General features: G+C 36.5%; 1 protein-coding gene across 2 annotated transcripts in view; it reads left to right on the top strand.

Annotated features, from left to right (window-relative positions):
* The window catches only part of BDP1 (BDP1 general transcription factor IIIB subunit), a 52,454-nt gene that overhangs the window by 14,996 nt on the left and 10,447 nt on the right, over positions 1 to 27,011 (top strand). Inside the window, exons 14-35 of one of the 2 annotated variants that reach the window (XM_007422578.4) lie at positions 211 to 435; positions 1,539 to 1,686; positions 2,584 to 2,666; positions 2,804 to 3,041; positions 3,798 to 3,994; positions 5,633 to 5,837; positions 6,774 to 6,946; positions 9,286 to 9,487; positions 9,653 to 9,786; positions 13,097 to 13,304; positions 15,020 to 15,204; positions 15,479 to 15,701; positions 16,495 to 16,709; positions 18,442 to 18,814; positions 20,533 to 20,640; positions 22,168 to 22,201; positions 22,505 to 22,588; positions 23,250 to 23,568; positions 24,361 to 24,524; positions 24,865 to 25,021; positions 25,528 to 25,687; positions 26,541 to 26,592. In XM_007422578.4, the coding sequence (XP_007422640.1) occupies positions 211 to 435; positions 1,539 to 1,686; positions 2,584 to 2,666; positions 2,804 to 3,041; positions 3,798 to 3,994; positions 5,633 to 5,837; positions 6,774 to 6,946; positions 9,286 to 9,487; positions 9,653 to 9,786; positions 13,097 to 13,304; positions 15,020 to 15,204; positions 15,479 to 15,701; positions 16,495 to 16,709; positions 18,442 to 18,814; positions 20,533 to 20,640; positions 22,168 to 22,201; positions 22,505 to 22,588; positions 23,250 to 23,568; positions 24,361 to 24,524; positions 24,865 to 25,021; positions 25,528 to 25,687; positions 26,541 to 26,592 (3,887 nt within the window). Of the gene's footprint in view, positions 1 to 210; positions 436 to 1,538; positions 1,687 to 2,583; positions 2,667 to 2,803; positions 3,042 to 3,797; positions 3,995 to 5,632; positions 5,838 to 6,773; positions 6,947 to 9,285; positions 9,488 to 9,652; positions 9,787 to 13,096; positions 13,305 to 15,019; positions 15,205 to 15,478; positions 15,702 to 16,494; positions 16,710 to 18,441; positions 18,815 to 20,532; positions 20,641 to 22,167; positions 22,202 to 22,504; positions 22,589 to 23,249; positions 23,569 to 24,360; positions 24,525 to 24,864; positions 25,022 to 25,527; positions 25,688 to 26,540; positions 26,593 to 27,011 lie in introns of those variants that run through there. The other variant, XM_088129879.1, reaches the window with a different exon arrangement.

Genomic DNA, 27,011 nt, shown 5'->3' with positions numbered 1-27,011 from the left:
TTCCAAACAAGTTTGAAGTGTTTTGTTTTCAGCCTGACAATTTAAGCATTAGGGCAATTTGTGACATGGTGAAAGGGTAGGATCAGTTATATGGAGAAAAATGCCTAGCTCCATTAAAAGTAGACATGATCCTAATACCTTTTTTATCCTGGTTAAACTTTCAGAGACTCTGTTTTATATGCAAAATGGATGTTTCCAATTTATTTGCAGGGAAACTGATAGGGCAATTTCTGAAAAGCACACACAGGAAGAGCAGCTGAAGAACCTTGAATCAGACTTAACAGGAGCATCTGAAAAAATGGAACCTCTAGCAAATAACCCATTAATTGTTAAAGTTTCTTCTGAGTCACTTGTAGAAAGTAAAGCTGCTTACGTATCTGGATTCGCTACAGAGGAAACATGCAAAGCAAGCAGTGACTTCATAAGAGTAACAGAGTAAGTATTTAATTTTTTTTTTATTATTATTGTTGGTCACACAGTCAGCCAGATGTTTAGACTGGGTTTGACATGTTTATCCACCTATTGAGTCCTTCCCAAGGACCTGGGAGAGGCAGATGTTGTTGTTTGATGGTGTTAAAGGTATCATCGCAGGATGTAAGCTGTTCCAGGTAAAGCTGCCTTTTGCAATTGACTGATGGTGATTTTGTTGCTGTTGTTGTTGTTATTATATTTTTATCTCTATCTATCTCTCTATCTCTCTCTCAAGGTTGTGAACATACCTAATACTCCTGCCTCCTATTTTCCCCACGACAGCAACCCTGTGAGGTGGGTTGGGCTGAGAGAGAGTGATTGTCCCAAGGTCACCCAGGTGGCTTACATGGCTAAGGGAGGCCAGAACTCAGTCTCTCAGTCTCCTGGCATATATATATATTTATGTATGCATGCGTGCGTGCACACACACACAGTTCAGCATAATTCGTTCAGCTGTAGTTAAGTAGGCTACTTTCAAAGTATAGAAAGATGTTATAATTTGATATTGTGGGAATTGCTAGGAATTATGTAAACAAAGTGATTTGCATTTGCTTATGTAGGAAGGGATGGAAGAAATTATAATATTATAAATTTTGGAGAAAAGGTGATCCCAAAATAATTTTTCTCAAACGGGAAAATAATATAATTTTAAATTTTGAAATACTTAGCTTTGGAAATTTTTCTAAAGATAAAAATGATGTATATGTAAAATACCAGAGTTTTCTTACATTTTATTTGGGAGTCCTGCTTCTGAAATCATAAAGATGTTTAAGAGAATTCTCTTCCTCTTTTAATATCGGCTCTTTTCTTTTCCCCCTTCCTCGTGTCTTTTGGCTTAACTTAATTCGTAACTCAGCAGTTTGCAGTGGGCGTCTACAGGAGGAATGAGAAAAGTCAAGATGTCAGCCGTCCCTGAGCAATTGAAACCCTGCCACTTTTCCATGTTGACTTTCTTGACCTCCCCCCGCCCCGGGATGTCCCTGGCAGTTTGTACAGGTTATCTGAATGACCCATTTCTTCTAAATAACTGCAGGTTTTTAGTAAGTTTTCTTACTGTTTTTCTGTAGAGAAAGTCAAAAAGCTTTTGTGGAAAAGACAGAAGTGAGAGGTCGACGGCAGAGACCTAAACCTAATATCATTAAAGCATCTGGCAGAAAAGAAGCATCTGCTCCAGGCGAGGTCAACAAGCCCAGGTCTGATGGTGCAGTAGAGAAGGTATACATTGTTTTGGATTTGAATGTGTTGCCCGAGGAGCTGAAAACTAATTTTCAATTATTACTCTTGTATAAAAATGTTTTATAACCCATCATATCATTTCATAGCACATTGTGCAGGAGCTTACACCTAAATTTGAATCAATATAGAGTATGGTAGCCATTCAGTACAACTTATCCCTTACCCTTCTTTTACAGTTTCTGCATAAAAGACTGTGAATGCTGAGTTAAATATCCAGCATGCGCCCCTAAAGCAGAAATAATTGCAATTATTATTTTCTTAGGAATGATACACAGTAAGAGGCAATAACAGGACTAGAAGGGGACACAATATGCTTTGTATATTGTTTTTCAGAAGTTTTGTATAACTATTTCTTTAAAAGAGAAAACAAGAAATACCTTTTACATAGTCCTGCTTCTACAATCTGTTTGGCTGATTACAAAAAACAGAATAAAAACTGTATAAATTAGTGTTTAAATAAGGTCTGGAACATATTTTTAATTTCTTTTAGAAAGTAGAGAGTAGAGTAGAGAGTATAATAATCAAAATATGTTGGGCAATATTTTTATTTCTGTACATTTTTTAGGGCCTCCTTGCCATTTAGTATGTTTCCTTTCTTGGCAAGAATAGTAACAAGAGATGAGGAATAGGAATTTATGGAATGCATTGAAAGATCTCTGCTGCCTGTTTCATGCTTGTTTGCTTTGAGTGTTTACTAGCTCTTTTTCCAAAACATATTACATTTATTTGGGAGCAGTAAAAGTTTATATTCTTAAGATGCCGCTTAAATTAGAATATAAACTTGAAATCTGGAAAAATTAAGTGTTTCTAAATTTCACTTGAGAGTGATTTGTTTTGAAAAGGAAAGCAGTTCCTTTTTTTATTATTAATTCTTAGGAAAATGAGCAGAATGATGCACCCATCATCCTCACAGCTGAGATTCCTGAAGCACATTGCCAGGGCTTGGATACCGAATCTGCGTAAGTATGGGAAGAAGAGTTCAGAATTTGGGCAAGGATCTTCTACTTTATACACTATTAATAACAGGAGTAGAAATGATTGTCCTCCTTAGGAATGACTTCATTTTATTATTATCTTTTAATGATTGTTTTTTCAGGACTAGCAAGCAATCCACTTCACAAGAAAGTAGCAAGCAAACTGTTCTCAAACCCGCACCACTAGCAAGGGGACGATTTCAGAGACCAAAACCAAATTTAGGAAGGGTTGCTAGAAGGCAAGAACTATCTGGAAGAAGAACTGGAGCAGAAGAAAAAACAAGCGAAGAGGCAATCACAGAAAAGACCGTGATGCAAACTGAATGTAATGACAGTCAACTTCTAAATAAGGATATCGCTGTAAGTATGCTGCGCATAAAACAATAACTGTATCTGTCAAATATTGAATGAATTAGGTATCAACCTATGAAGATTTCCTTTTGTAAAATACATATTCTTTAAGATGCCAGCACCTTCACTGACTTAATTTGAATTTCTTCCTCAACCATGGTATCATTTATCTGTATTTAAGTTGTGTGCTGGTACAATGATAGTTTAGTCTACTCCAACTAAATCAGTGTGTTCTATTCATGTAGCTATTATGTAAAGTATATTCTGACATACTAGAAGTAACTCCTATAGTTATAAACCTAACTCTTGATTATATTACTACAATCTGGAATTTAGAATCTTGGAGAACAGGTTTATACTATATAGAAGATGGCCTTTACATAAGCCAACAATTCTACCCTCTGCTTTTGCAGTCAATATCAAAGCTTCATTTATATATGTTGGATTTCTTTCTCTCACCTCAGCATCAGTAAGGCTGTGCTACATGTTTTTGAACTGCATTAAGTTCATAGGTAGAAGAATTCCTTACCAACACAGTTCAATACATCAATAATTTGGGAACTTGAACATCTCTGATAAGAGTTTTTCTTTTGTTGCTATTTCATTGTCCTTTTTTAAAAACACAGTACTTGTATTATCTTATATGTGAATTAATGACTTTTAAGAACTTTGCATTCTCCTCTGGGCATACTAGCCTTATTCCATCTAATTATATGCTCTATAACCTCTTATACTGTACCTCAGAGATTTAATCTTTTTTTCTAGGAGGCAACAGCTTACGAAGCTGACATGATGCACTGTGAAGCATTAGAAAAGGGAATGGTTGTTGGCAGTGAGAAAGTAGATGCAGCACACCCCAACCAATCTCCTGTGAAGAATCCAGTAGAGTGTGAAAGAGATAAACTAAGAAATGCCTCTCTCTCACTTGACATTGCAAAGGATGTGGTAAATCCTGCCAGCAGGTAGGCTTACTGTATTTTTAAAATAGAGAGCAAGCATATAAAACCCCTTCTTCATAGGAAAATGCATGATATCTATCTTTATGACATACCCCATAGCACAGGGCTGGGAAACGGGGGCTCTCTTTGTCATGCTTCACACCAAGGCTCAGCTGTAAATCACAGATCTCCAGACAAATAAATCTTTATTCTGTCTTTGGCTTAATTTGGCAGAGGACTCTTAGACATGACTCAGCTAGGTTACACACTTGGTTGCCCAACAGTTGATCATCCATGGCAGTGCAGAAACTGTAGGGACCTTTTGTATATCTGTGCTGGCACAGAGGGATCTGCAGCAAGGAGGTCAAAGAAGTTAAGGTGACAGGTGCAACCATGCAACCAAAGCCCTATCCCTTTTTAATGTGTATTGCACACTTATTAAAGAGGCATGGCTCTATTATGTACTTGTACCTGCCATCTTGATTTTGCCACCCATCCTGATGACAACCTTAGCTGCAGAGTTTAATTTCTTGGCATTTTCTTCCCACCCTCCTGAGTTAATGGATATATGGCTGGCCTCTTAACGGCATTGGGAGACAGCTGTGATACATTTACATAATGCTTCTTTCTTGTGTAGGAACTGCTGGTTCCCACTTGTTATTCTCAGTCCTTACATTCTCGATGTTTCAGCTCCCATCAACCTCAAATAATGGTAAATGGGAATTACAACCTAGCAAAAACAGGAGGCCTGCCCTTGTTATAATGCATGAATTATTTACACATGTTGGCTATATAGTGTCTAATGATGAGTTTAAATAATGGAATTACTCTACATAACTTTTCAAGTACAGAAAGATTCAGATTGAATAAAATATATTGCTAACAACCTTTATTCCTGCAACAAAGGTTGTTTAGGATCTCCCTTATACCAATTCATATCCAGTTGTACTTCTAAGCTAGAATGAATGTTATCCTAAGTATCAGAAGCTCCAAGGTAGGAGTCCTCCGTCTTACCTGAAGAGCACACCGCTTTTTGTCCTCTGAAGGCTACAGTTGGCTTTTGGGTGGCTTATTGAGAGACACACTCTAAAAGTGGTACAGAGGATCAGTAATTTTTAGTATTCTAAAAAGTAGTGGAATGTGTCAGGATGAAAATTAAATTAGAGGTAATTTTATTTACATTTAATATTAATTGTTCACTCTCCAATTACAAATATAATAATTACTCCTTTTTGTTGAATTCAAAATTGCAGTTTGGAGATGACTTTGAATCAAAAGCTGAACCAGAGCTTTTGGGAGTCACATGCAATTCTAGGCCTCAAGTTGTGCACCTGTGTGCTACTGGATATTTTTTTAACCAAAGATGCCTTAGCACTGTTTTGACTCCAGACTCTTCTCAGTATTGGTTACAAGCTATGTGGAAACATTTTCTGGATTTATTAGGATGTTAACAAATTAATTGCAACTCCTGTCTATCTGATAATTATCAGAATTATTTTTAGTAAATTAGGAATGCCCAGTGTAACAATCTACTAAATGTTAATTTCTACAATTATTTTTAAATGATAAAGTATAATATCTTTGTTTAAAGATGAACACAAAAATGGTGTTTTTTAAAATTATTATTGTAGTCATAGGTTGATTTTTTTCTTCATTAATCAGAGATTCCAGTCTTCAGGAAGAAAAAAAAGACAATTCTGTTGAAATAGAGCATCCATTGGAGAGTTCTCCATCAAGATGTAAGGAGAACTTAGAAAATGCATCAGACAGAGAGGAATTGTTACACACAGTAAAACATAAACTGGAAACTGCAGAAAAGAGTTCAGTAAATATCACTAGTGATTGCAATGAGACCTCTAATCTAAATGTAAGATAATTTTAAGCTTGTATTTTGTTGCTTGTAATTAATGTGACTTGTTTCATTTATTTTCTTAAATTTATAAGCCACCTAATTGGAACGATTGAAAAAAATGTACAGAGCATTTAGATTTATGTATTTGTAATGTAATTTAATATGTGTGTGTGTGCGCGCGTGCGCGCACGCATATTTCACAAAATGCCCTGGCCCAGGGCTTGTGAGAAGAGCCAGATTTTTAAAGGTCCCTTAAAGGGCAGCAGGGTTGGGGTTATGCAGACCTCAGAGGGAATATTCCAAAGGTCAGGACCAGCAACAGAAAACACATGGTTCTGTGGATCCACATGATGCATTGCTTAGTTGATGGGACATGGAACATGCCAACTCTGCCAGTTCCTATCGGACAAGCAGAAAGGATCAGAGAGAGGTGGTTCTGCTAATAACTAAGCCCTAACTCATGAAGGGCTTTATAGATGACAGCCAGCCTCTTGAAGTGCATCTGAAAGCCAATTGGTAACTAGTGCATTTCACAAAATGGAGGTGATGTAATGGAGAAACTTATGTGTGCCCATAACTGCTTACACCACCACATTCTGCACCAGCTATAGCTTCTGAGTGGTATTTGGGGGCAGCCCCATGTAGGCTACATTGCATTAGTCAGAGTGAAAGGTGATAAGATGTGAGTGACTCTGAGAAAGGTCTCATGATCTTGGAAGGGACACAACTGGTGCACAGCATGGATCTGTGCAAAGATCCTCTAGCCATGACTTTGGTGTCAGCTAGTTTTTTAATGGCAAATGTTCCATATGTCAGGGTCTTAAGAACTGAAAATTAATTTCTTATTGTTCTTTCTGAGATGTGTTTCTTCTGTATGGCACTGTTTTTGCATTTTAGAATTTTAACTGCTTGCATCATGCATTAATTCTTGAATAATTTGATATATTCTAGGAAGCAGCAAAATCTGAAACCTTCCCATTTTCAGAGGAATGTCCTACAAATGCTCAAGAGGAAATTGCAACAAATGAAATCCATTTGTCTCTCCAGAATCTTCCAGAGCTTAAGAATGATGCATCAAATGAGATTTCACTGGCATCTGATACCCAGAAAAAAGAATTAGTTAGGTAAGGACATAGTAGATATTAAGACTCTTGATGTGAACTATTTTTTGTAGACAATTTGGGCATACATGCAATCAGGACAGTAGAGGGGGTGGCCAGAACATCATTAGAAAGGGCATGGCCAAATATTTCAGTCTGGTTTTATTTTTTTGAAAGGAAATGAAATTGATAGGATTAAGGGGGAAAATTGAGCATTAACGCTCAAATCTACCTTTTTGTGTTTTTCTGAGTGATTTAAAGTTGATGCAAGAGCCTTACATCCTCTGAAAACAGCAATAAAATGTTTGGGTTGACCTCACAGAAGACTGGGGAAGCCTGCTGGGAGCTGCCAAAAGGTGTTGATTTTTTTTTTCTGTCAGAGGCTTGCAGGCAGCATAGCAATAACACAGTGAAGTTACTAAAAAGTATTTTCAGCACTTTTTCTTCTTCATTTGGATATATGTAATGTTTTAAAAATTTAAAATAAGTGTGTGAGGTGATCATAGATAGAAAATGGCCTATCTTTAATTGGCCTTTTGCCACTAAGTTTTGAAAATATAACCATGTTAGGCCCCGGTTGCCACGAAAAAAGACATAGAGGCTGCTAGTTTCCCCTCCTTGTATGTGGATATGTGATTTGCACATTTCCACTGACTTCTCATTCACTAATATTCCTTTTCCCAGATTTATACCATTCCTGTGAAATTCCTGGCATTCAGGGGCAACCTTTCAGGGCTCATAAGAAATTGCACCAGTATATGCATGGAACACAATATATTGTAGAGCCCTGTCTGCTTAGAAAATGATTTGGAAAAGGGGCTTTAGGCCTCACAGAATTTAGACCTCACAGCTATTAATTAATGCAGCCTAATGTTTCTTGGCATGAGCCTGAAAAAAGATACAGCTGTTTCAAAGACAGAAGCATCTGTAGGATTTGACACTTTTGTCAAAATGACAAAAGCAGCATTGTGCTGTTGGTTGTGCCCCTTTGATATGTGTAAGTGATGTCCGTGATGTGCATACAAAAGGAGGGTGCTGCTTTCATGGTTTGCCCCCTCTTCCCCCCCCCCCCCATGGTTACCTCTGTTTAAGTAGTTAATTCATTAAAATCAATATGACTCATGTTGCATCAAGAATGCTGTTTTACAGTTAGAAACAGGTTCAGTTTCTGTGAGTGCCAGAGCTTGGTTCTATTGCCTTAATTTCTGGTTGCAATTTATTTTTTCTCCTGTGGGTCTGGCTCCACCGGTTCTCAGAGACCATTTTAAATCAACCTGGCTAACAAAAGCTAATAGCAAATTCCAGTCCTTAGGACTTCGGAAAGAGTCTGTCCATTAGGACTTGAAAATGTCAGGAGTCATTTTAAATGACATATCTGGAATATTGATTTTCAAACCAGTTTAAGCCTAGGATCCAACCCTACAGTTTATTGATTCTTCTCAAATGGGCCTGTGCCATCATCTTATCTCTCCTGAATCCTAATTCTGAAATTTCATCAGGCTTTAACCTTGGCCAGGTTGGATGCACTACCCTCTGCAGTTCTGTGGGGGTGGCACAGAAAACATCCCTTTTCATCAGTGCTTATGTCCATGTGGCAATGGCTGTGTGGAATCCCTAAGCCATATGCTCCTTTGTTGCTCTTACATAGGGAATGTCAGAAAATGTATATATTTATCCCATTTTAAAGAACTACCCAGGTAGAGAACACAATGTCTGTCTGTCACTACTTCTATCTGCCCAGGATCCTGACATATCTTTCCAGGTTGCCCAATTTTGTGCTATCATTTGTTATATCCATCCTACCTATAGTTGAAGTTTAGCACAAATTTTGGTGATTGCCACTGCTATTTATACTACAGTTACTATAATAATGTATTTTATGTAATTTTATTGCATTTTTTAAAAGTTTAATTAATAATTACGTGCCTATGTATTTGATTGTTGTGCTTTCTGGTCCAAAAACTGTAGTAAAGGTTTGATTTGATTTGACTATGACTCTTATAAGAGTGGCATTTTTTTTAGGCCTGCACAAAGTCTGAACAGAGTCAGGTTGCTTTACTGAATCTAATGAGGTGTTGTGCTTGCATAAATTTCAAAACATTTTTCCAAAGCATTTTCAGAGCATCGGCCCATTAAATCCAAACTGAGTATTAGGTTAGAATTAAGGTAAATAATGACTAGAAAATAAAAGTCTACTATTCTGTTAGATATCGGAGTGCCAATTAGCAATGAATACAAAAATAGATACACATTTCAAGTTTTTCTTACCCTGTTTAGTGATCATATGGATATTATCTGTTAGAGATGCTGTCAGTAATATGTTTGGTTAATTGTCATATCCACTCATTTTGATTTTCCTCTAGCAAACGGAGCTCACAAGGAGAAAGCAAGCAAAGTGATACTCAATCAACACCATTGCTCAGAGGCAGGTTCCAGAGACCCAAACCTAACATAGGAAAAGTAATTGGAAGGAAAGAAAAGAAATCTCTGGAAGGAAATGAACTAACAACCAGTGGAAATCTGGGGCTACAAAAATCTGAACCTACCAAAACTACATCTATGGTAGTAAGTCAATAAAATAGTTTGGATTGTTTTTATTTTGAGTAGAATTCTTGAATCTTTGAAATTCAAGATAAATGGGTTTCTGTATTGTCACAATTATTCTTTGATATTCAGAATATCACTGCTGAAATTATTTCTCAGTTTGAAGATTGAAACTTTAACTTTCAGACCCAGATCAAGTGTGTTGATAAAATCTTATCTGATGAAGCCTTGGAGAGTAGACTAGAAGACTCTGAAAAAGTAATCCAGAAAAACTCTCTAGCGCCCAGTACTTTTCAGAATAGCTCTGATCTACATCTCAGGTATGTTCTCAAATGTGACTTTTGTTTTCTGTATTATCCATTTATTATGTATGCTGGTAAACCTAAATAATCATGTCAGTAATACTTTTGGTAGATGTCGCTTTTATGAACTTTCAGTTTTTAAAAGTATGGCACTCCTTTCTCCTCACTTTCCCAACCATGTGGTGTTTTCATGTGCAGATTTTTTTTGCTTTCCTTTTCCACCCTTCATGAAGAATTTCAAGGAGCACTGAAGTGGAATAGAAAGTGACAGAACCCCCTTAGTCTTTGGAAACAAACACATGGCGAAGGCGAGCAGAAAAAGGAGCATATTGTTAGGGGATGAGGCTGTGGGACTACACACGTGACCCATATACCCCGTGTCCCTGTGCAAGGAAACTCCAGACTGTTGTGTATTCAATAGGAGCAGTGGCCCCTGTGGGGGAGGGGACGGGTGGTAAGGGGAGCAAAACAACAAAAGTAGCACTGTAGCATCGCCCTGTCCTTTGTGTATGTGCATTGTTACATTGTACACATGGATGAAAGGGGCAGAGCTTGTAGTGGGGAGTCTTGACACTGCCTTCATTCTGACAAAAGCAGCCAACTCCTGTGGATGGCCATGAGTAGGACGGCTGAAGAGAGATTCTATGTGTATCCAACTTACATGCTGCAAACCTCCCCAGGATACAGAATGCGACCTTATCAGGACTTATTTGAAAGCTTCTAAGCAGGAAAAAAGAAAACAGTCCTTGGCTAACCCATTTTCTTGCCTTATACCCCTGATCTCTCCTAAAGGTCCAAAAGCAGAGACCGTGTGTTCCTGATTTCTTTTTAATATATAATTTGTGTTAAAGATTTTTACATGAATAAAAGATTTATAAAGGAAAGTTAAGAAAAAAGATAGAAGTATGAGAAACAGTACAAATAAAGAAGAAAAGAAAAAGAAGTGACTACCTATCTTCTTTACAGAAGTTACAAACCAATTTATTATCCTTCTTCTTCCTCTAAGATTATATCACATAGTTCCCTTCTATCCCATATTCAACCCTTTTAATCAGCAATCACCGTTTCATTTTTTTTCCCTTGTTCAGCAAAAAGTCCCTAAAAGGTTTCCAGTCTTTTATAAAAATACTTCTTGTTTTATCCCTGATCAAACAGGTCATTTTGCCACTTCTGCAAATGGTGCCATCTTCACAATCTATTCTTCCATTGCTGGTATTCAGTATTTCTCCAATGTTGTGCATATAGTAGTCTTGCTTGCTTTCCTGTTTTCTGAAGTTTGACTGTTCTTTCTTGGGCAGTTGCTAAAAAACATCTTTGCTGCCCAGCAGTTTTCATCTGCTCCTCCCCCTATGAACCAATCAGCATGTTTAAATGAGCATTCATCTTACTATATGTATTGGCCTCTCCCATCCTTTCTCTTGGATTTTCAGGTGAGGAGGGGGTGGATGCTTTGGGAGAGGCAGCTGTTGAGAAAAGCTTGGGACCTGTTTAGAGGTAGCAAGGAAAATCTGTCATAAGACAATGTTCTGCCAGTATACCGTTACACTTTGTAAAAAAAGAAGTTGCCTACATCATTTGAATATGGAGAACTGTGCTTGTACAAATCAGGATATACAGTTTGATTCAATCCATAGTGAAAAAAAAATTGAAAGCATATCCATGAGATTCCCTGTGGCATGGATAGCAATGCAGAGAAAGAAATATGCTACCCTTTCATTGAAGAAGACCGCCAGACAAAATACTTGTTTGAAGGGAGTGTTATAAATGATATTATACAGACTTACAAAGTTTTAGGAATGTATTACATTTGTCAGTTTTAGGAATGTATTACATTGTTACACATATAGCAATTTGATTCTGGATGGGGTGATTCTGCCCCAGACAGACCCGGTGTGCAATCTGGGGGTCTTCTTGGACTCACAGCTCCTGCTGGAAGAGCAGGTGGCAGCCGTGGCTAAGAGGGCCTTTGCACACCTTCAGGTTGTGCGTCAGTTGCGCCCATTCCTGGACTGGGAGGCTCTACTCACTGTCACTCATGCCCTTGTGACCTCCCGTTTGGACTATTGCAACACGCTCTACATGGGGCTGCCCTTGAAAAGCATTTGGAAACTTCAGCTGGTACAGAATGCAGCTGCCTGGGTTGTAAATAGTATTGGCTACTCGGCACATATAACACCACTGCTTTGGAAGCTGCACTGGTTGCCAGTGTGTTTTCAGGTGCAATTCAAGATGCTGGTTGTCACCTATAAAGCCCTTATGGCACGGGGCCAGGTTACCTGAGGGGCCGTCTTTTCCCAGTTGTTTCTACCCATCCAGTCTGGTCTGGCAGGTTGGGCATGCTCTGGGTCCTGTCAGCCAAGGAATGTCAGCTGGTGGGGACCAGAAGACATGCCTTTTCTGCTGTGGCACCTGCCCTCTGGAACATCCTCCCTCCTGAGATTAGTATGGCCCCGACCCTTTTGACTTTTTGGAAGGCCTTGAAGACCTGGCTTTATGCCTGGGCCTGGGGCCCCAAGTGTGTGAAGGGCCCCATTTCATGGTTGTGTTGATACCAACAGTTTTTTAAGATCTCTTGGCTGCATTTATATTATATTTAATTTTTGTACTGTTTTTAATGTTGATTGTTTTTATTGTTGTTAGCTGCTCAGAGTCACTGGTCCGAGATGGGCAGCTATATAAATTGAATGAATAAATAAATAAATAAATAAATAAATAAATTTGGAAATTTGGTATCTTTGTACTTTCAGTTTTGGATTTAGTTTGCTGGATTGGCTCCTCTCTTTCCCTTTGAGAAAGGCAAGCAGGGAATGTTTGTGTTTTATTTGATGAAGTACCTTATTAAATCTTTCACCTGGGAAATAAGTAAAAACATATTTCTTCATTTCAGAATAAAGTATTGTAGGCAATGTTTATAATTTATTGTTTAAAATTTATTGCTAACACATTGTGTTAGCAGCTGCCTTGCTCATATCCTGAATCCGCATAGCATGATGTAAAGTAATGATTTATTTATCAAACCTATATCTTGCTCTAATCATAGGATTCTTGGCAGTTCACAAAATAAGAATATACAATAAAATATAAAACATAAAGATAAAAAATATAAACATGGGACAAACACAGTGAATGGCATCAGGCCCCAAAAGTCCTCTGGAAAAGCAGAAATACAGTTCATCTTCAGTTGTTTTGAAGGAGAATTTCTAACTAACAAATATTTGGCAGGTAGACAAGCAGAAGAAAGAGTTCTTAAGAATGTCACATCAATATACAAATACCTGTTTTAAATATCTGTTAACCCACTTTGGTACTTTATGTCTTTGGTTGATAGAGAGAAATCCATTTTCCAAGAAGATAAGTCACGTACAATCAAGCCTGCTCAGTTGGTAAGAGGACGATTCCAGAGACCCAAACTTAATGTTGGAAGGATCAGTTGCAACAAGGAGGTGCCTGTGTCAGAAAATACTAGTGCTCCAATTGTGGGAGAAGTAAAAGAGATGGAGGTTATCAAGAAAGATGATCTGTATCCAACTTTAGAGGTTAGCTACCTTCTCAATTTATTGAATGTTTCTCAGCACTATTTTACAAATACATATTTATATCATGTCCTATGCTTTTATTTTTCCATCTTAACTTATGAAGAGGCAAGTACTTTCCCAAGACCTGAAATGGACGTTTAACATTACAGCCATTATTAAAAAGGCACAGCAAAGGATGTTTTTCCTGCGGCAACTTAGGAAGTTTAAATTATCCCAGGAGCTCTTGGTACAGTTTTACAGGGGAATCATTGAGTCTGTTATCTGCTCCTCTATAACTGTCTGGTTTGATTCTGCAACCAAACAGGACAGACTCAGACTCCAACGGATAGTTAAGTCTGCAGAAAGGATAATTGCAACCCACCTGCCTTCTATAGAAGAACTATATACTGTAAGGGTCAAAAGGAGGGCAGAGAGGATATCTGCAGACTCTTCTCATCCTGGATATAATCTGTTCCAACTTCTTCCTTCAGGACGGCGCTATAGAGCTCCATATGTTAAAACATCTAGACATCGGAATAGTTTTTTCCCTTGTGCCATTGCTCTGTTAAATCATATAAATAAATATGATTTGATATGTATTGGACAGTGGCTTCTTCTTTTGGAAAAGTTATTTTACTGGGCAGTGTTATTGTTATTGTTTATTAATTTTCTGTTGTTATCCAAACGCACCGTTGATCTTGCTGTTCGTCACCGAAGACAAATTCCTTGTATATATTTTATATTTGGTCATTAAAGTATTTTGCATTTGTATTTGTATTGTATTTTGTATATTGAAAAGGCAGCTGCCAGAGTTTTAACAGGTGTCTGAAGTTCCATCTGCGTTTGTTGGGCTTAGCTGTTTTGCTGACAGAGTATGTATCGGAGACAGTTGGAACAATCTCTCTACTTGTAATTTCTAATAATACTCTGTTGTGCCCAAGAGTTATTCTTTCTTGTAAGTAGAAATTGGTTGGCAGAGCCCTCGATGCCACACTGTCCCTTTTCAAATACACACTGTATTGTTTCTAGAAACAGAATGGCTACATTGGACATCATATTGAACTATAATGTAGCAATATGTGAATGTGCCCAGATCCCCTGTGGGTTTACACACTTTCTGATCCACAGCCAATGCAGTTGTAAACATTTCCAAATTTTTCTGTGTTTCTGCTTTTCATCAAATATGGATGAAACAGGAACTACAATTACTCTTCAAATTATAAACCATGGATTAAAGTGGCATATTTGAAATTATCCATAGTAAAGATTTGAAACTCTTCCAGGTTCAGACAATAGGGTAAATGTAATTCATTAGAAGCTGAGATGAAAGCTTTCATACTCCTTATAGCTGTGGGATGGAGGAATTGTGATCCTGCATGGAGGCCACAGTTGTTTAGGTCTCACTAAACCATAGATTAGTGGTGATCCCAAATGCAGCCATAGCTGTCCCACATACTATAAAAAGAAATCGTGCAGTTAATTTTACCGCTTCATTTAAAAAAAAAATCTTACATTTTTAATAAACTAAACATTAGACATCACTAAATACATCAGTGTTGTAACAACATTTTACCAACTCATATGGGACTGAAAATCTGAAAACAAAATCTGGAGAAATCATGTCAAATATCAAAACAGGAAATTTCAATATTCTAAATTCTGAATTGTAATATGAAAGTGTTTTAGCTGTGCTCTGATAAATTAACTGGTATACACAAATCTTCTTCAACTTCAAGGATGAAGTCAGTGCCCAAGCATCCCCGGATAATTTGGATAGAAAAGAAGGATCAGAATCTATTGAAACCTCATCAGAAAGATTTATTGATCAGAAGAAACATCCTTCTTCTGAGAAATCACTGCCATGTGGACTTCTGAAAAACCAAGATGAGATTGAAAGAAAGAATTTGGATACTCTTGAAAGGTAAAACAGTTTTCAATAAATAAATGAAAAGTTTCTTGAGATCCTAGTGTAATCTTTGTTTTCTATATAATATGGCATAAAACTTTCATTAATTTTCAATACCAACTTACTCCTGCTTTTCCTTGTCTGTCTTTTTGGAATCAACTGGATGAACTTGACTGGTTCTGTTTTTTGAAAGAAAGTATGATTTAGACAACAAATAGCTGCAAATATGTTTTCAGTTTCAAAACTGGTATGACCTCAATAGTTTTTGTTACTTTTGTTTTTTGATTAGTGATACTTTTGACCCTCAAGAAATAAATCAGTCAGAAAGCATAAAACCAGCCCACCTCATGATAGGTCATCTGTGGAAGCTAAAGCCAAATGTGGCTCAAGTTCCTAAAAACACAGAAGTCTCCTTAGAAAGAGAAAATAGCACAGAAGGAGAGACAGGAAGAGATGCAGAATGTGATATAACCTCGCATGGGAGCAAATCTGGAAAAATAGCTCAGTTAATGGTAAGCATTCATTAATCATCCTAAATCACCACTTGATTAATGGTTTTATAAGTACTAGATTTGCAGATACAAGATACTTGCTGAACCTCTTTTATCTCCTTACGAACTATCTAGAGTAGCTTATGAGCAGATTTTATACAAGAAATATTATAAAAAATGTATTTAAATACTATAGTATGAATATGTGCATGGGGGTATATTTAAATAAAATATATACTGGACTATACTGATTTTCTGGTGCTGGTGGAAAGCACTTCTCTTTTTCTGATTTCCTTTTCCCTCTTCCATGTATACAGATGCAGCCTTTCTTGCTGCAATTGGTTTTCAAGGGCTGGAAAGTTGCAGAGGAAAGCAGGAGAAGGAAATATGTTTTGCAACACAGCCCACCCAAAGGTTCAGTGCCCTTAAGAATGGTCCTTTTAATTTTAATTAAAAAGTGTTAAATTTGATGTTTCATTTGGCCTAAGATCTTTCCTCAGAATATCCTTTGCCGTATTTTCTCTCCATATTTATTTGTCTACAGCTCTTGTTTAAAGGTAAGATAAGGAGTGGGCTCCTTAAAAATATTTGGAAAAGTAAATATATATTGAACTCATGGTTGTTCACAAGGGAGGTCAATAATGAGGACATGCATGAGGACATCCCACAAATGACATGACTTATGTATTTATCTCTGATGTCAAGACATCATGGCATAATTATGTCATTTCTGCAATGACATCATGACAAACATGCCACATTTTGACAGCATGATGCCACTGATTAATTTGGCATGTGTTTCTACTCTTTCCAGGGCAGCTCTGTACAGTTGATGGAATCTGCATCATCTTCTGAATCAAGGAAAGAAAAAAAATGTACAGAAAACATTGAATTAGTATCCCCAACAAGAAGTAGGCACTCTGGGAAATATGGTTCGTCAGACCAGCCTTCAGAGAATGAAACTCAAATTAAAAAAGAAATCCCTAAGCTGCTTTCTGTCCAGGAGAGAGAAGAGGAAAACTTAAAAGGGTAAAAGTGTACCTTGAGTAGTGTCATGTCCTATGTTGGGAAGAGAGAGCTCTACCGTATTCAGAATCAGATTCTAAGGAGGGTTTCATATAGTCAGAAAGACTGTAAGAAGAGCAGTAGAAAATTCAAACCAAGTCCTATGAAAGCTCAAAGAGAGCAAAAGTCAAGGACCAGATAATAAGGACACATACATCAGTGGAGTCAGGTTTCACAGCACAAAGGCAAACAGACATTGCTTTCAAGCACAAATACCTCTCTGAGTTTTATACTGGAGTTATAATTAATCTGCTCTTACTCAGCTGGTGCTTATCAAACCTGATCTGGCTGCAAAGCAGTCCAGGTATATTAACAACTTAACTCAGCAATTACTCATTGTGGTTATTCATCAAACTCTTGCTTACAAACAAACACCTGGATATATCTCAACCTTAAGAACATAAGAATAGCTGTGCTGGATCAAAAGTCCATCTTAGTCCAGCACTAGTATCTGGATTTATTTTTATTTACATATTTATTTAATTCAATTTTGGTGCCATCTGACTCCAGAATAACTGGATGCTTCTGTTCAGGTGACTCTGGATGTTTCTGTGGTGCTTGTAAAATGAAGATGGAGACATACTTTTCTCCTGCCATTGTTTCTCTGCAACTGGTGTCTGTAAGCATGTTGCCCCCAACCCAAACATGATATTGAAATTTCAAGATCAATAGCACTTGATACCCCCATCCTCCATAAGTGTGTCAAATTATTTTTTAAAGTCACCCAAATTAGTGGCCATCACCACTATTTGTGGTAATAAATGCCATAGGTTAATTATATAATGCATGAGAAGTATTTTCAGTTGTCTGTTCTAAATATTCTTCTCTTTATCCATTTCCTCTGGGCCAGATATTTTTTATATATTTTTATCATATCCCCCATCCCTTCAGTCACTTTTCCTTTGAGCTAAGCAGTTCCAGATGTTCTAGCTTTTTTTCAGAAAGTTGGTGCTTGAACCCCCCAAATGTTTTGGTTACTCTCTTCTGCACTTTTTTCCAGCTCTATCGCATTGCTTTTCAGATGTGGCCAGAACTGTACACCAGTTCCAGTTTTTGGGGTAACATACAGTTTTTTAAGGACATATTATGTTAGCAGTTTCTTAATAATTCTTATGCCTTTTTCAGAGTGGCTACTCATTGAGTCAACATCTTCATGTAGCTCACCGTAGGGACTGCACAGTGTTTTTCACAGTTGGATTCAGAGAGCTCAGACCCATCAAAGTATATGTGAAGTTGGGGGGTTTTGCCCCAGTGTGCATCACTCACACCTTCTGATATTTAACCTGGTGCCTGTGCCATTGTTCATGTCAATTGGGTGGCTGCATTTGTCAGTCTAGACCAGAGTGATCTCGGTAGGCAGCCCAGGCTAGTGAGAATTCATTTTGTCACAGGCCCTGTTTCAGACTTACTCAGCTGGTGCATAAGACTTAGTAAAATGATTTTAGAGTCGTCTTCTTCTTAGAGGGGGCTATGACCTGCAATGTTTCTTTTAATTTTGAAATATCAGAATATAAATGTATTTATACATAAGAATTCTTAAAAATCTATTTTAGTAACTCAAATACCTAAAAGAAAACTTAGATGCTTATAAATTATCTTGTGTTTTTGATCTTTTAAAAAGATATTTTATAACTAATTGCTTTTGTTCCTTTTTTCAGTTAGTTCTACTAATCAAAATATCTCCTTTATGATCTAGAAAGCAACCAGGAAAAACACTGAAGCAGAGAAACCAAAATTATGATTCAAAGACATCTTCCACTTCTGAATGTGAAAATGACCATTGTAGAAAAATGAAACACCATCAAAAAGTTAAACCATATGTCAGCAGAGGCAGAAATTTAAAACCAGCCCCTCGCAAAAAATCAAGGAATGGAAGTTCTAAAGTTAATCTGGTAACCCTTAGAGCTTCTTCACAAGAGGAGGAGGAGGAGGAGGAGGATGAACCTGAATCAGAATATGAAGTTGAAAGTTTTTTACCAGAAGAAGTAAACAAAGCTCCAGTGTTTGTTCCTAAGGGGCTTCGATCTCCAAATCCTGTTCCTATGCACATTGAGGAAACAATGGAAGAGGTATATCAGAAATACCAACCAAAATATGTTCAATTAATGCATCTCATTAGGTCATGGGTTCTCAACCTTTTTGTGCCATGGACTCCTTTTAGAGTCTGGGGAAACCTAGAAGCCCTTTCTCAGATAAATTTTAGTTCGAGGTTAGTAGGAAAAAAGTTGGATTTTTTTTCGCATACAAATTCACAAGCCCCCTGAGATTTCTCCACAGAGCCCCAAAGTTAGATATATCCATTATTAAAGCTACCCATGGCTACAGCTATCCTTGTTAAGAATCCTTGTATTAGGTATACCTAAATGTTGCTCATTATTTTCTGATCTAAAACAATAAATAATAAGTTCCAGACAAGTGGTTAAGGCACCAGGCTAGAATCCAGGAGACTGTGAGTTCTAGTCCCGCCTTAGGCATGAAAGCCGGCTGGGTGACTTTGGGCCAGTTGCTCTCTCTCAGCCCGACTCTTCTCATAGGGTTGTTGTTGTGGGGAAAATAGGAGGAGAAAGGAGTATTAGGTATGTATGCCACCTTGAGTTATTTATAAAAATAATAAAGGTGGGATAAAAAAATCTAAAAAAAAATCTAACTTTGAATATACAGTAGGAGAAGAGAAGAGAAGAGAGTTTAACTGAAAAAACAGTTGTTAAATCTCTGTGATAGGAGAAAAATAGTTACAAGATAAGCTGATGTTTGTAATCAATTAAGAGATTAGACTGAAGACTCATTCTGTGATCTGAACTTTCATCCACATAATCAAAATATTCCAACTATTTTATAGTACTTTCTGAAGATGATTCTCCTTTTTTTAAATATTGTATTCCTCTACAGTGTAATAATGAAAAGAGTTATACCAATGATCCCTTTCAAAACAAGGTTATTAGAACTACTTAAGGTACATAAAAGATTTGTAAATGTTTCTATGAAGACTAGTGGTTTGTTCATTACCACTAGAACATTAGTAATTGCTTTATGCACTTATTTTCCCAGTTCATTGTTAGTGTTGTCATGCAGGCATACAAGAATGTTAAAAATGCCTTTTAGGTAGAGTGTTCATTTTTATATACTCAGGCACAGACATATGCCTTTTCTAACTGGAATCATGGAACAATATGTAGAGGCAAGGCAATGCCCCAAATGGTAAATTTGTGATACTCCAGAATTCCAGTGTAAGTAAAAACAATAATTAAGACATAGCAGACCTTAGAAACATCTTTGTATGAACTCTCCACATATACACTTTGCCTTTAGAGGGAGCGAACAAATCAGATACAGAATGGAGGAGAGTTAATGAATAGAACTGAAATTTCCCCAAATAAAGGGAGTGATGCACAAAGGAACATCACACTTTTGAAGAATTGCCCTTCTCTCCCAGACTATTTTGGTTAAACAAATTATCTCGTTTTAGAACATAGGTGAAAAAAAGGTAGATAAAATATATGCAAATGACTAGAGGATGATGGTGTTTGTTGCCCTGTAAAACTATTATAATAAAACTTGCCAATGTGTTTTAACTAATTTATGTGGAAGCAGCCTTAATGTGAATAATTAAGCTTAGAAATGTAATTTCTAGCAGAAATGTATTTGAGTAAACTTGGATTTTATATTTTATGTTTTGCACTTATCTTTTTTGAATGTATAACATTATAGCATATAAAAGAGAATCAACTAGATTCTTTTTGGACAATTAAAATAATGGTTGTTTTTTCTACCTTGCTGTCCATGACAGTTGGAGATATATGAGAATATTGCAGATGAACCATGTATCTCCCATGATCTAAACCTATCTATTCAGCCTGTGATACAAGATGATAGCAAGTTGTATTTCTCACCAGTTGTAAGTATGCAATTTTTTTTTTTATACAAAATGTAAATTTGTCTAAGGCAGAATGAGCATTACTGGTAGTCCTTGCTTACCAACCACTCATTCAGCAACTATTTGAAGTTGTGATGGCACTGAATGAGTGGTACTAATGACTGGTCCTTGAAGTTCCAGCTGTTGCAGTGCCCTCACAATAATGCAATCATGATTCGGGCACTTGGCAGTTGGCTTGCATTTATGATGGTTGCAGCATCCCACGGTCATATGTTGCCATTTGCAACCTTCCTTGCCAGCTTCCCACAAGCAAAGTCAAATCCCCTAGCTTTCCTGTGTATGTGCTGTGCTGCACCATCCATCACTCACACCACAGTACATCCTCCCCGGCTTCCCCCAACTCACACATAGCCTGTGCTGGGCCCCCAAGGGCCTTCTCCCGCCCTCCCCAATCCCCCCTCGGTACCTCCTCATCCCCCCATGTCATCCCCGTGCTCCTTACTTGGGGCTTCCACTGCTTCCTGCTTAACAGCCCACACATCTTGGGGTTACAGTGGCAACTGGTCCCAATTGCCATCCATAACCCAAGGACTACCTGTAGAAGAGCTGATCCAGTGAGAACTTTGTAAGCAAGTTGTCTACTTTCCTGCTTAACTTTCCATCTTGCAGTTGCTGCTGGCATTTACTTACCATTATTGATCAGCTGAGCTCTTAATTACACAGAAAGTAGAACCTCTATTCATCTTCCCAACATTAGTTAAACAGTGGTACTCAAAAGAAAACAGGAGATGGTGGTCAACTACTAGTTTGTTAGAGAGGTGATAAAGTTGTGTTGGATTCATTCAAAGTCCCCTATTCCAGGTAGACCTTGGTTTGGCCCTGGTGTTATTCTCTGTAAAGAAATTATTGATGGTGAAAGGATGAGATTTTATTAGCCTTACTTCTTATCAGTGTATTATGATAGTTTGCTATTGAGCTCCAAATGTGTATATCTGTTTAATCCAATCATTAATGCCTGAATATTAGGCAAAGTGGTAAAACTATTTATAAAACAGTGGGTTTAATTGTAAAATTGTTTTAATGTAATATTTTGGTGTTATAGCAACTCTGGTGGAGCTGACATAAAGATATCCAGGGTTAAAATTAAATCTTCTTTATTGTCAACTACAACTGATCTTTTTATATGTGAAATAGTAAGAGTTTTATTGGTGATGGTACTGATCACTTATAGAGATTGTTGTTGAGTAATCTTCATTAAATAGTATTGAATACAAAGTTGTTATCAATACTGGGAAGGATGTAATTGAATTTATGGTGAAGTAACTGAGTCCATTTTCACTATTTATATTCTTTATTTGACAGTAATACCACAAAATCTTTGAGGGAGTAGAGGGTTTGTTTCTGAGTTAAAAGGACACTGTTTTCAGTATAAAGATTTAAGATTATTTCCATTCATGCTGAGTGAAAAATCAAAGTTGGTTCATCAAATTTATTTTAAAATGTAATCCAGAAATGTAGTAGTTGATTTCCTTTTTTTTCCTCCCAAAGGATATTACACAAGAAGAACAAAAAAAGGAAACAGGTAAATAGTCCAGATTATTGAAAGTGAACAACTGAATGCAGATCTGTTAAATTAAAAGTGTAGCTTTTAGTTACATGCTCTGTGTGTGTGTGTGTGTGTGTGTGTGTGTAGCGAGAGAGAGAGGGAGTTCCTAAATCCTTCATTCAATAAATCAAGTGTTAATCACTAAGTGATTGTAATTCTATACATACTTATCTGGGAGTGAACTCCATTGAAAATACAATATTATTTTCAATAATGTAATGTAAAAAATGTGATTAGTTTGTTGGTTTGTAAGCTTATTTATTTGGAAACTTATTTTAGGAATTAATGATGGAAGTACTGAAGCAGCCATGACTTTGCTTGCTATGAGGGATCCAGTGTTTCAATTACGTATTGATACCCAAGGTATGGTCAGTATTATCATATAAGACAGGAGTGGATAGCCTATAGCCCATGCCTTTTTTTTTCAGTTCCCAGAGCCCAGTCTGATCTTATTATTACATTACAGCACATAGTTTCTTGCTCTTTTGAGACTGGAAACACAAAACAATTCTGCAAGGCCTAAATTATTAGTACTGTTTAAAAGCTGGAAGAACAACAGATCCTTTCCCCACTCAAATTTTTATCATAGCCCTTCTATTGCAGTTCTACCTCGTCCTCCCTGAAAACAAATACAAATATCACTAAGTCCTTAGCCACCAAAAATTTGCTGTCTTGATATAAGTGTCAGTGAACTTGTTCAGTGTGGTTCACAGGGTTGTTGTTATGAGGAAAATAGGAGGCAGGAGTATTAAGTATGTTTGCCACTTTGAGTTATATATAAAAAGGTGGCATAAAAAGATCATCATCATCATCAAAATAGGGTTGAATTATTTTTGTTGTATTAAGTCTGTGCAGATTCAGTATGTTATGCCTCCTTGTTCTGTTCCTCTTGTTTCTGCCTGCTGCTGTGCGAGCAGAACTATGCTTTTGAAAAGCCAAATAGCATTTTGATGTTTGATGTAGCATTTGATTTCCTTTAAATACATACATTAAATATATTTTTCAACTTTTTCTACGGACAAAGAAAAAATACAAGAATGTCTCAGTAAAGATGAACTGAATCTACCTGCTAGCTTTTTGAGTCAAGGAAATGAAGTACATACTAAAGCCCCTTCAGCAAATGAACTGATTCCTTTAAATAATACGAATAACACAACTCCAGAAGGTAACAACAATAAACCATCAGATTTCAAAGACTGCTTGGAAGAAAAAACAGTTGTGTTACTTCCAGACTCTTCCAAAACTGCACTGGTTTCACCACACAACACAAATGAAACTACTACAGAATGTCACAAATTTTCAGATTTGGAAGAATGTTCACAGGAAGCAACTAGAGTCTGCAGGTTTGTGCTGTTATATTATTCTAAATACTTATTTAATTAGGAATCCTACCCATTCTTTAGGTAATGGGTAGGATTCCTAATTATTTTATAAATATTGTTTTGATGACATACTTCATTGTATAGAACAAACTTCTCCATCCCAAATTAATTTTTTTTCTTTCATCCAGTGTAATTATTGATGCAAGTGCAATGAAAATGCAGAATGCTGCATTATTAACATTTTTCTTTATGTTAAATCAGAAACTTTAAAGATGTTTATAGGTTGCTCATCTATTAAAGTGTGTCTGTAAGACAACAATAGACATTATGGTGTCCACCAGAAGTTTTGAACTTCACTCCCAAATAAGAACTGCCAAAAGACTCCAGGATTGCCACACAAAACTTCTGGGGTACAGCAATTGGCCTACCACTTCATTATTAACTAATGTTAATTATTAGGATAATTAAATTCTACTACTAAGTTTACATGTGTTGCATTCAGAATGATAAAAAGCTAAGCATTCACATTCAAAGCTACCATATAATATGCTTATGTTAAAATTTGAGGTGGAGTGTCAAAACAATTCCTGAGTATCTTTTACAAGGTTCCTCCCTTAGTGATAACTGCTTCAAAAATATGGATGACCTCTAGATAGCAATAAAGAGAAACATTAAATTCTTAACTCTGGGATTTTGTAGCACAGATTTAGGAGTCCTAAAGTTGTTTGCTACCTTTTTTGCCTGATAATATATTAATATTAAGGGTTGAGAACATGAGTGATACTTTTAATGGTACGTTACTTCTGTCTGCAGTACTGTATCTTTGTGTAAAAGAAATAAAACACCCAGGCCAGCAAGATACAGACTCACAAAGCCTAAACCAAATCTTAATAGTGGCTTGGTACTACCCAGGAATGCTTCTCAAAAATCTCTGGATCTAAGTTCAGATATGGAAGAATATAAAGAAATCCAAAATGGTAAGTTTTTGGACTTTATATAATAAGAGCTTACTGGGTGTGTCTGCAGGGTTATATACAAGTATTTATGGCTATCAACACAACAGGGTGTTGTGTTTTTGAAATCTATGGGCTATGCATAGTTAAGTCTATTAATTTTTGTAATGTGCAATATTTCAACATTTGTTCCTTTGTTGCTAATAGGTTAATGATGAGGTCTAAGTAGCTTATAAAATTCCAGATCAGTCTATACTTCAGATAACAAGGTCATTTGGCAATTAAGCAAAGTGCATTTTTGTCCATCTCATCTAAATCGTAACAATAGCTTACAAACTTTCCCTGGTTATTTTAATGTCTAAAGTAACAGATGAGAAAATGTCAGAAAAACCTACAGAAGAGCAGAAAGCTGAACTGAATCTCCAAATGGATGAGCAGCTCGCTAAGGTCAGCACTGCTGGAAAGTATGATTTACATTCTGAAAGTGCTGGTCCCGCCATGCAGGAAAATAATATGGAAAGGTATACACCCCACTACAGTTCTATATTTGTTATTTCTCAAGTGTTTTGGGCTATGTTTTGAAATATGTAGTCAATTGTGTTTTACATATTCCTTCCTTCTGTAAAACATGGATGTCTGCATGGTGTAGCTTACCAAAATTACTGGGAATATACAGTTATAAATGTATATTTATATACATTTAGGTTTTCCTAAAAAAAACCAAGAGCAGCTTCAGCCTTAATATTTAATTATTAATGCTCTTAATTTTCTCCAAATAGCTTTTGATGCATGACAGTAATGAAGTATCTTCTTAAAAGATAATTGGAATTGATATTTCCCTTTATAAAGTGCCGTGCTCCTTACTAGCTACATTTGTTAAATTGTATGATGCCATTTTTATTTGTTTGATACAGAATGATTGTAAGCCTCATACCATTCATTTTAAGTTATGTGGTATAAAAAGGTTCTGTAACATTTCTTTGGTAAACAGTGTCTAGACTTAAACTATGTTCATTTTTTGCAAAAGTGGAAACGCGGTAAAAAAGATTTGTGAAATTGCATCTGAGTTAACAGCTCCAAAACGTTTTCAAGAAGCAGTAGCTTGTCTATCTGAACTGCCAGATAATCTCAGCATAAAGAGTAATGGGTCTGCTGAACACCAGTTTTCTACAGCTGAAGTTACACAAGTAAGAAGTGTTATGTAACTGAAATAGCTACTTTTTAAATAACTGCATATAAAGTTTACTAAGTTCACTGTATTCTGGTTAAGTTCATCATAATATAGTCTGGTTAATCCTGTTGCAGTTATGATGTGTATTTGTACAAATTGGACAGCCTTGCTAATATTAAGCTGTGAATTGTACACTTTTACTGCTTTTTCTTGTTATGCTTCTTTTCCAGTAAGGTATGCCTATCTATCTATCTATCTATCTATCTATCTATCTATCTATCTATCTATCTATCTATCTATCTATCTATCCACCGCCCATCTCACAGGAAGTGACTCTTTTAGTAATTTTAGTAAGCTTTACTTTAGCGGTGGTTTAAGATTGTAGTTGCATTTATAGTATAGTAGTCATTAGCTTTGAAAAGGCATGTCACTGTTCTTCCAGAAAGTGTTTGGCCTTTTGGCTCACCATTAATGAGCAAAATGTAGGAGCAAAAAAGACATTAGCCCTTCATTTAGATGAAGCTATAGTCATTTTTCTGAGCAATTGTTGTGCTGTAGTTATTTCTAAGTAATTGAAAGGCAAATGTACTGTATTCCATTCTTGATTAGTAGTATGGGTTTTCATTTACAAATTATTGCTGTTGTGCTCTGACACTTGCAGTTTTCTTGTTTGTCCACATTGTTATTTAAGGGACTTTACCCTGCTTTCCACTTCCTTCCCCTCCATTACTGGGAACAAGTGGAGCTTTATGCGATACCTGACAGCATGGATAAACATATGCAATTCTTTAAGAGTAGCAGTTATATATTCTGAGCACTAGAATTATTCGACATGTTGGATATGCTCATTGTGATATTTTTATTCCTAGACTGAAGGAAATGAGAATGCCAGTGTTTCAGCAATGACAGAGATGAGTGCAGGTATGTTCTAATATTTAATTCTTTACATAAACACAATCTTCATTTACAAGTTAAGTATTTTTAAAAAGGAAAGAAATGCAGTTATGGATCAACAGGTTTTGAAGTCATAAGCTTCATTAACATGTGTTAGATTGATGTGTCTAATGGGTTTATTGGTTGATTATTTAATGAGAATTTTAAAATACCTGAAAAAGTCCTGCCTGAAATAATTTATAGTTGGTTCTGGCTAACTTCATTGGTCATATATGGAGCTGAATTATATCTTCTTACATATGAGCTCTCATAAAAAGGCAACATTAATTAATTCCAGATTTTGAAATCAATTCAAAATGTTCGTGGAATTTTAATTATTTGATTCAGTGTATTTTGTGTATATAATTCCTATGCAAACAAGATACCCATGTGTTGATTTTCACTGA

This window comes from Python bivittatus, unplaced genomic scaffold (assembly GCF_059951505.1).
Source record: "Python bivittatus isolate LINGU-HERP-01145 unplaced genomic scaffold, Pbiv_v1 ctg000850_np1212, whole genome shotgun sequence".
Classification (NCBI taxonomy): Eukaryota; Metazoa; Chordata; class Lepidosauria; order Squamata; family Pythonidae; genus Python; species Python bivittatus.
Note: the sequence above shows the minus strand (reverse complement) of the source record. Positions and strands in the feature narration are given on the sequence as shown.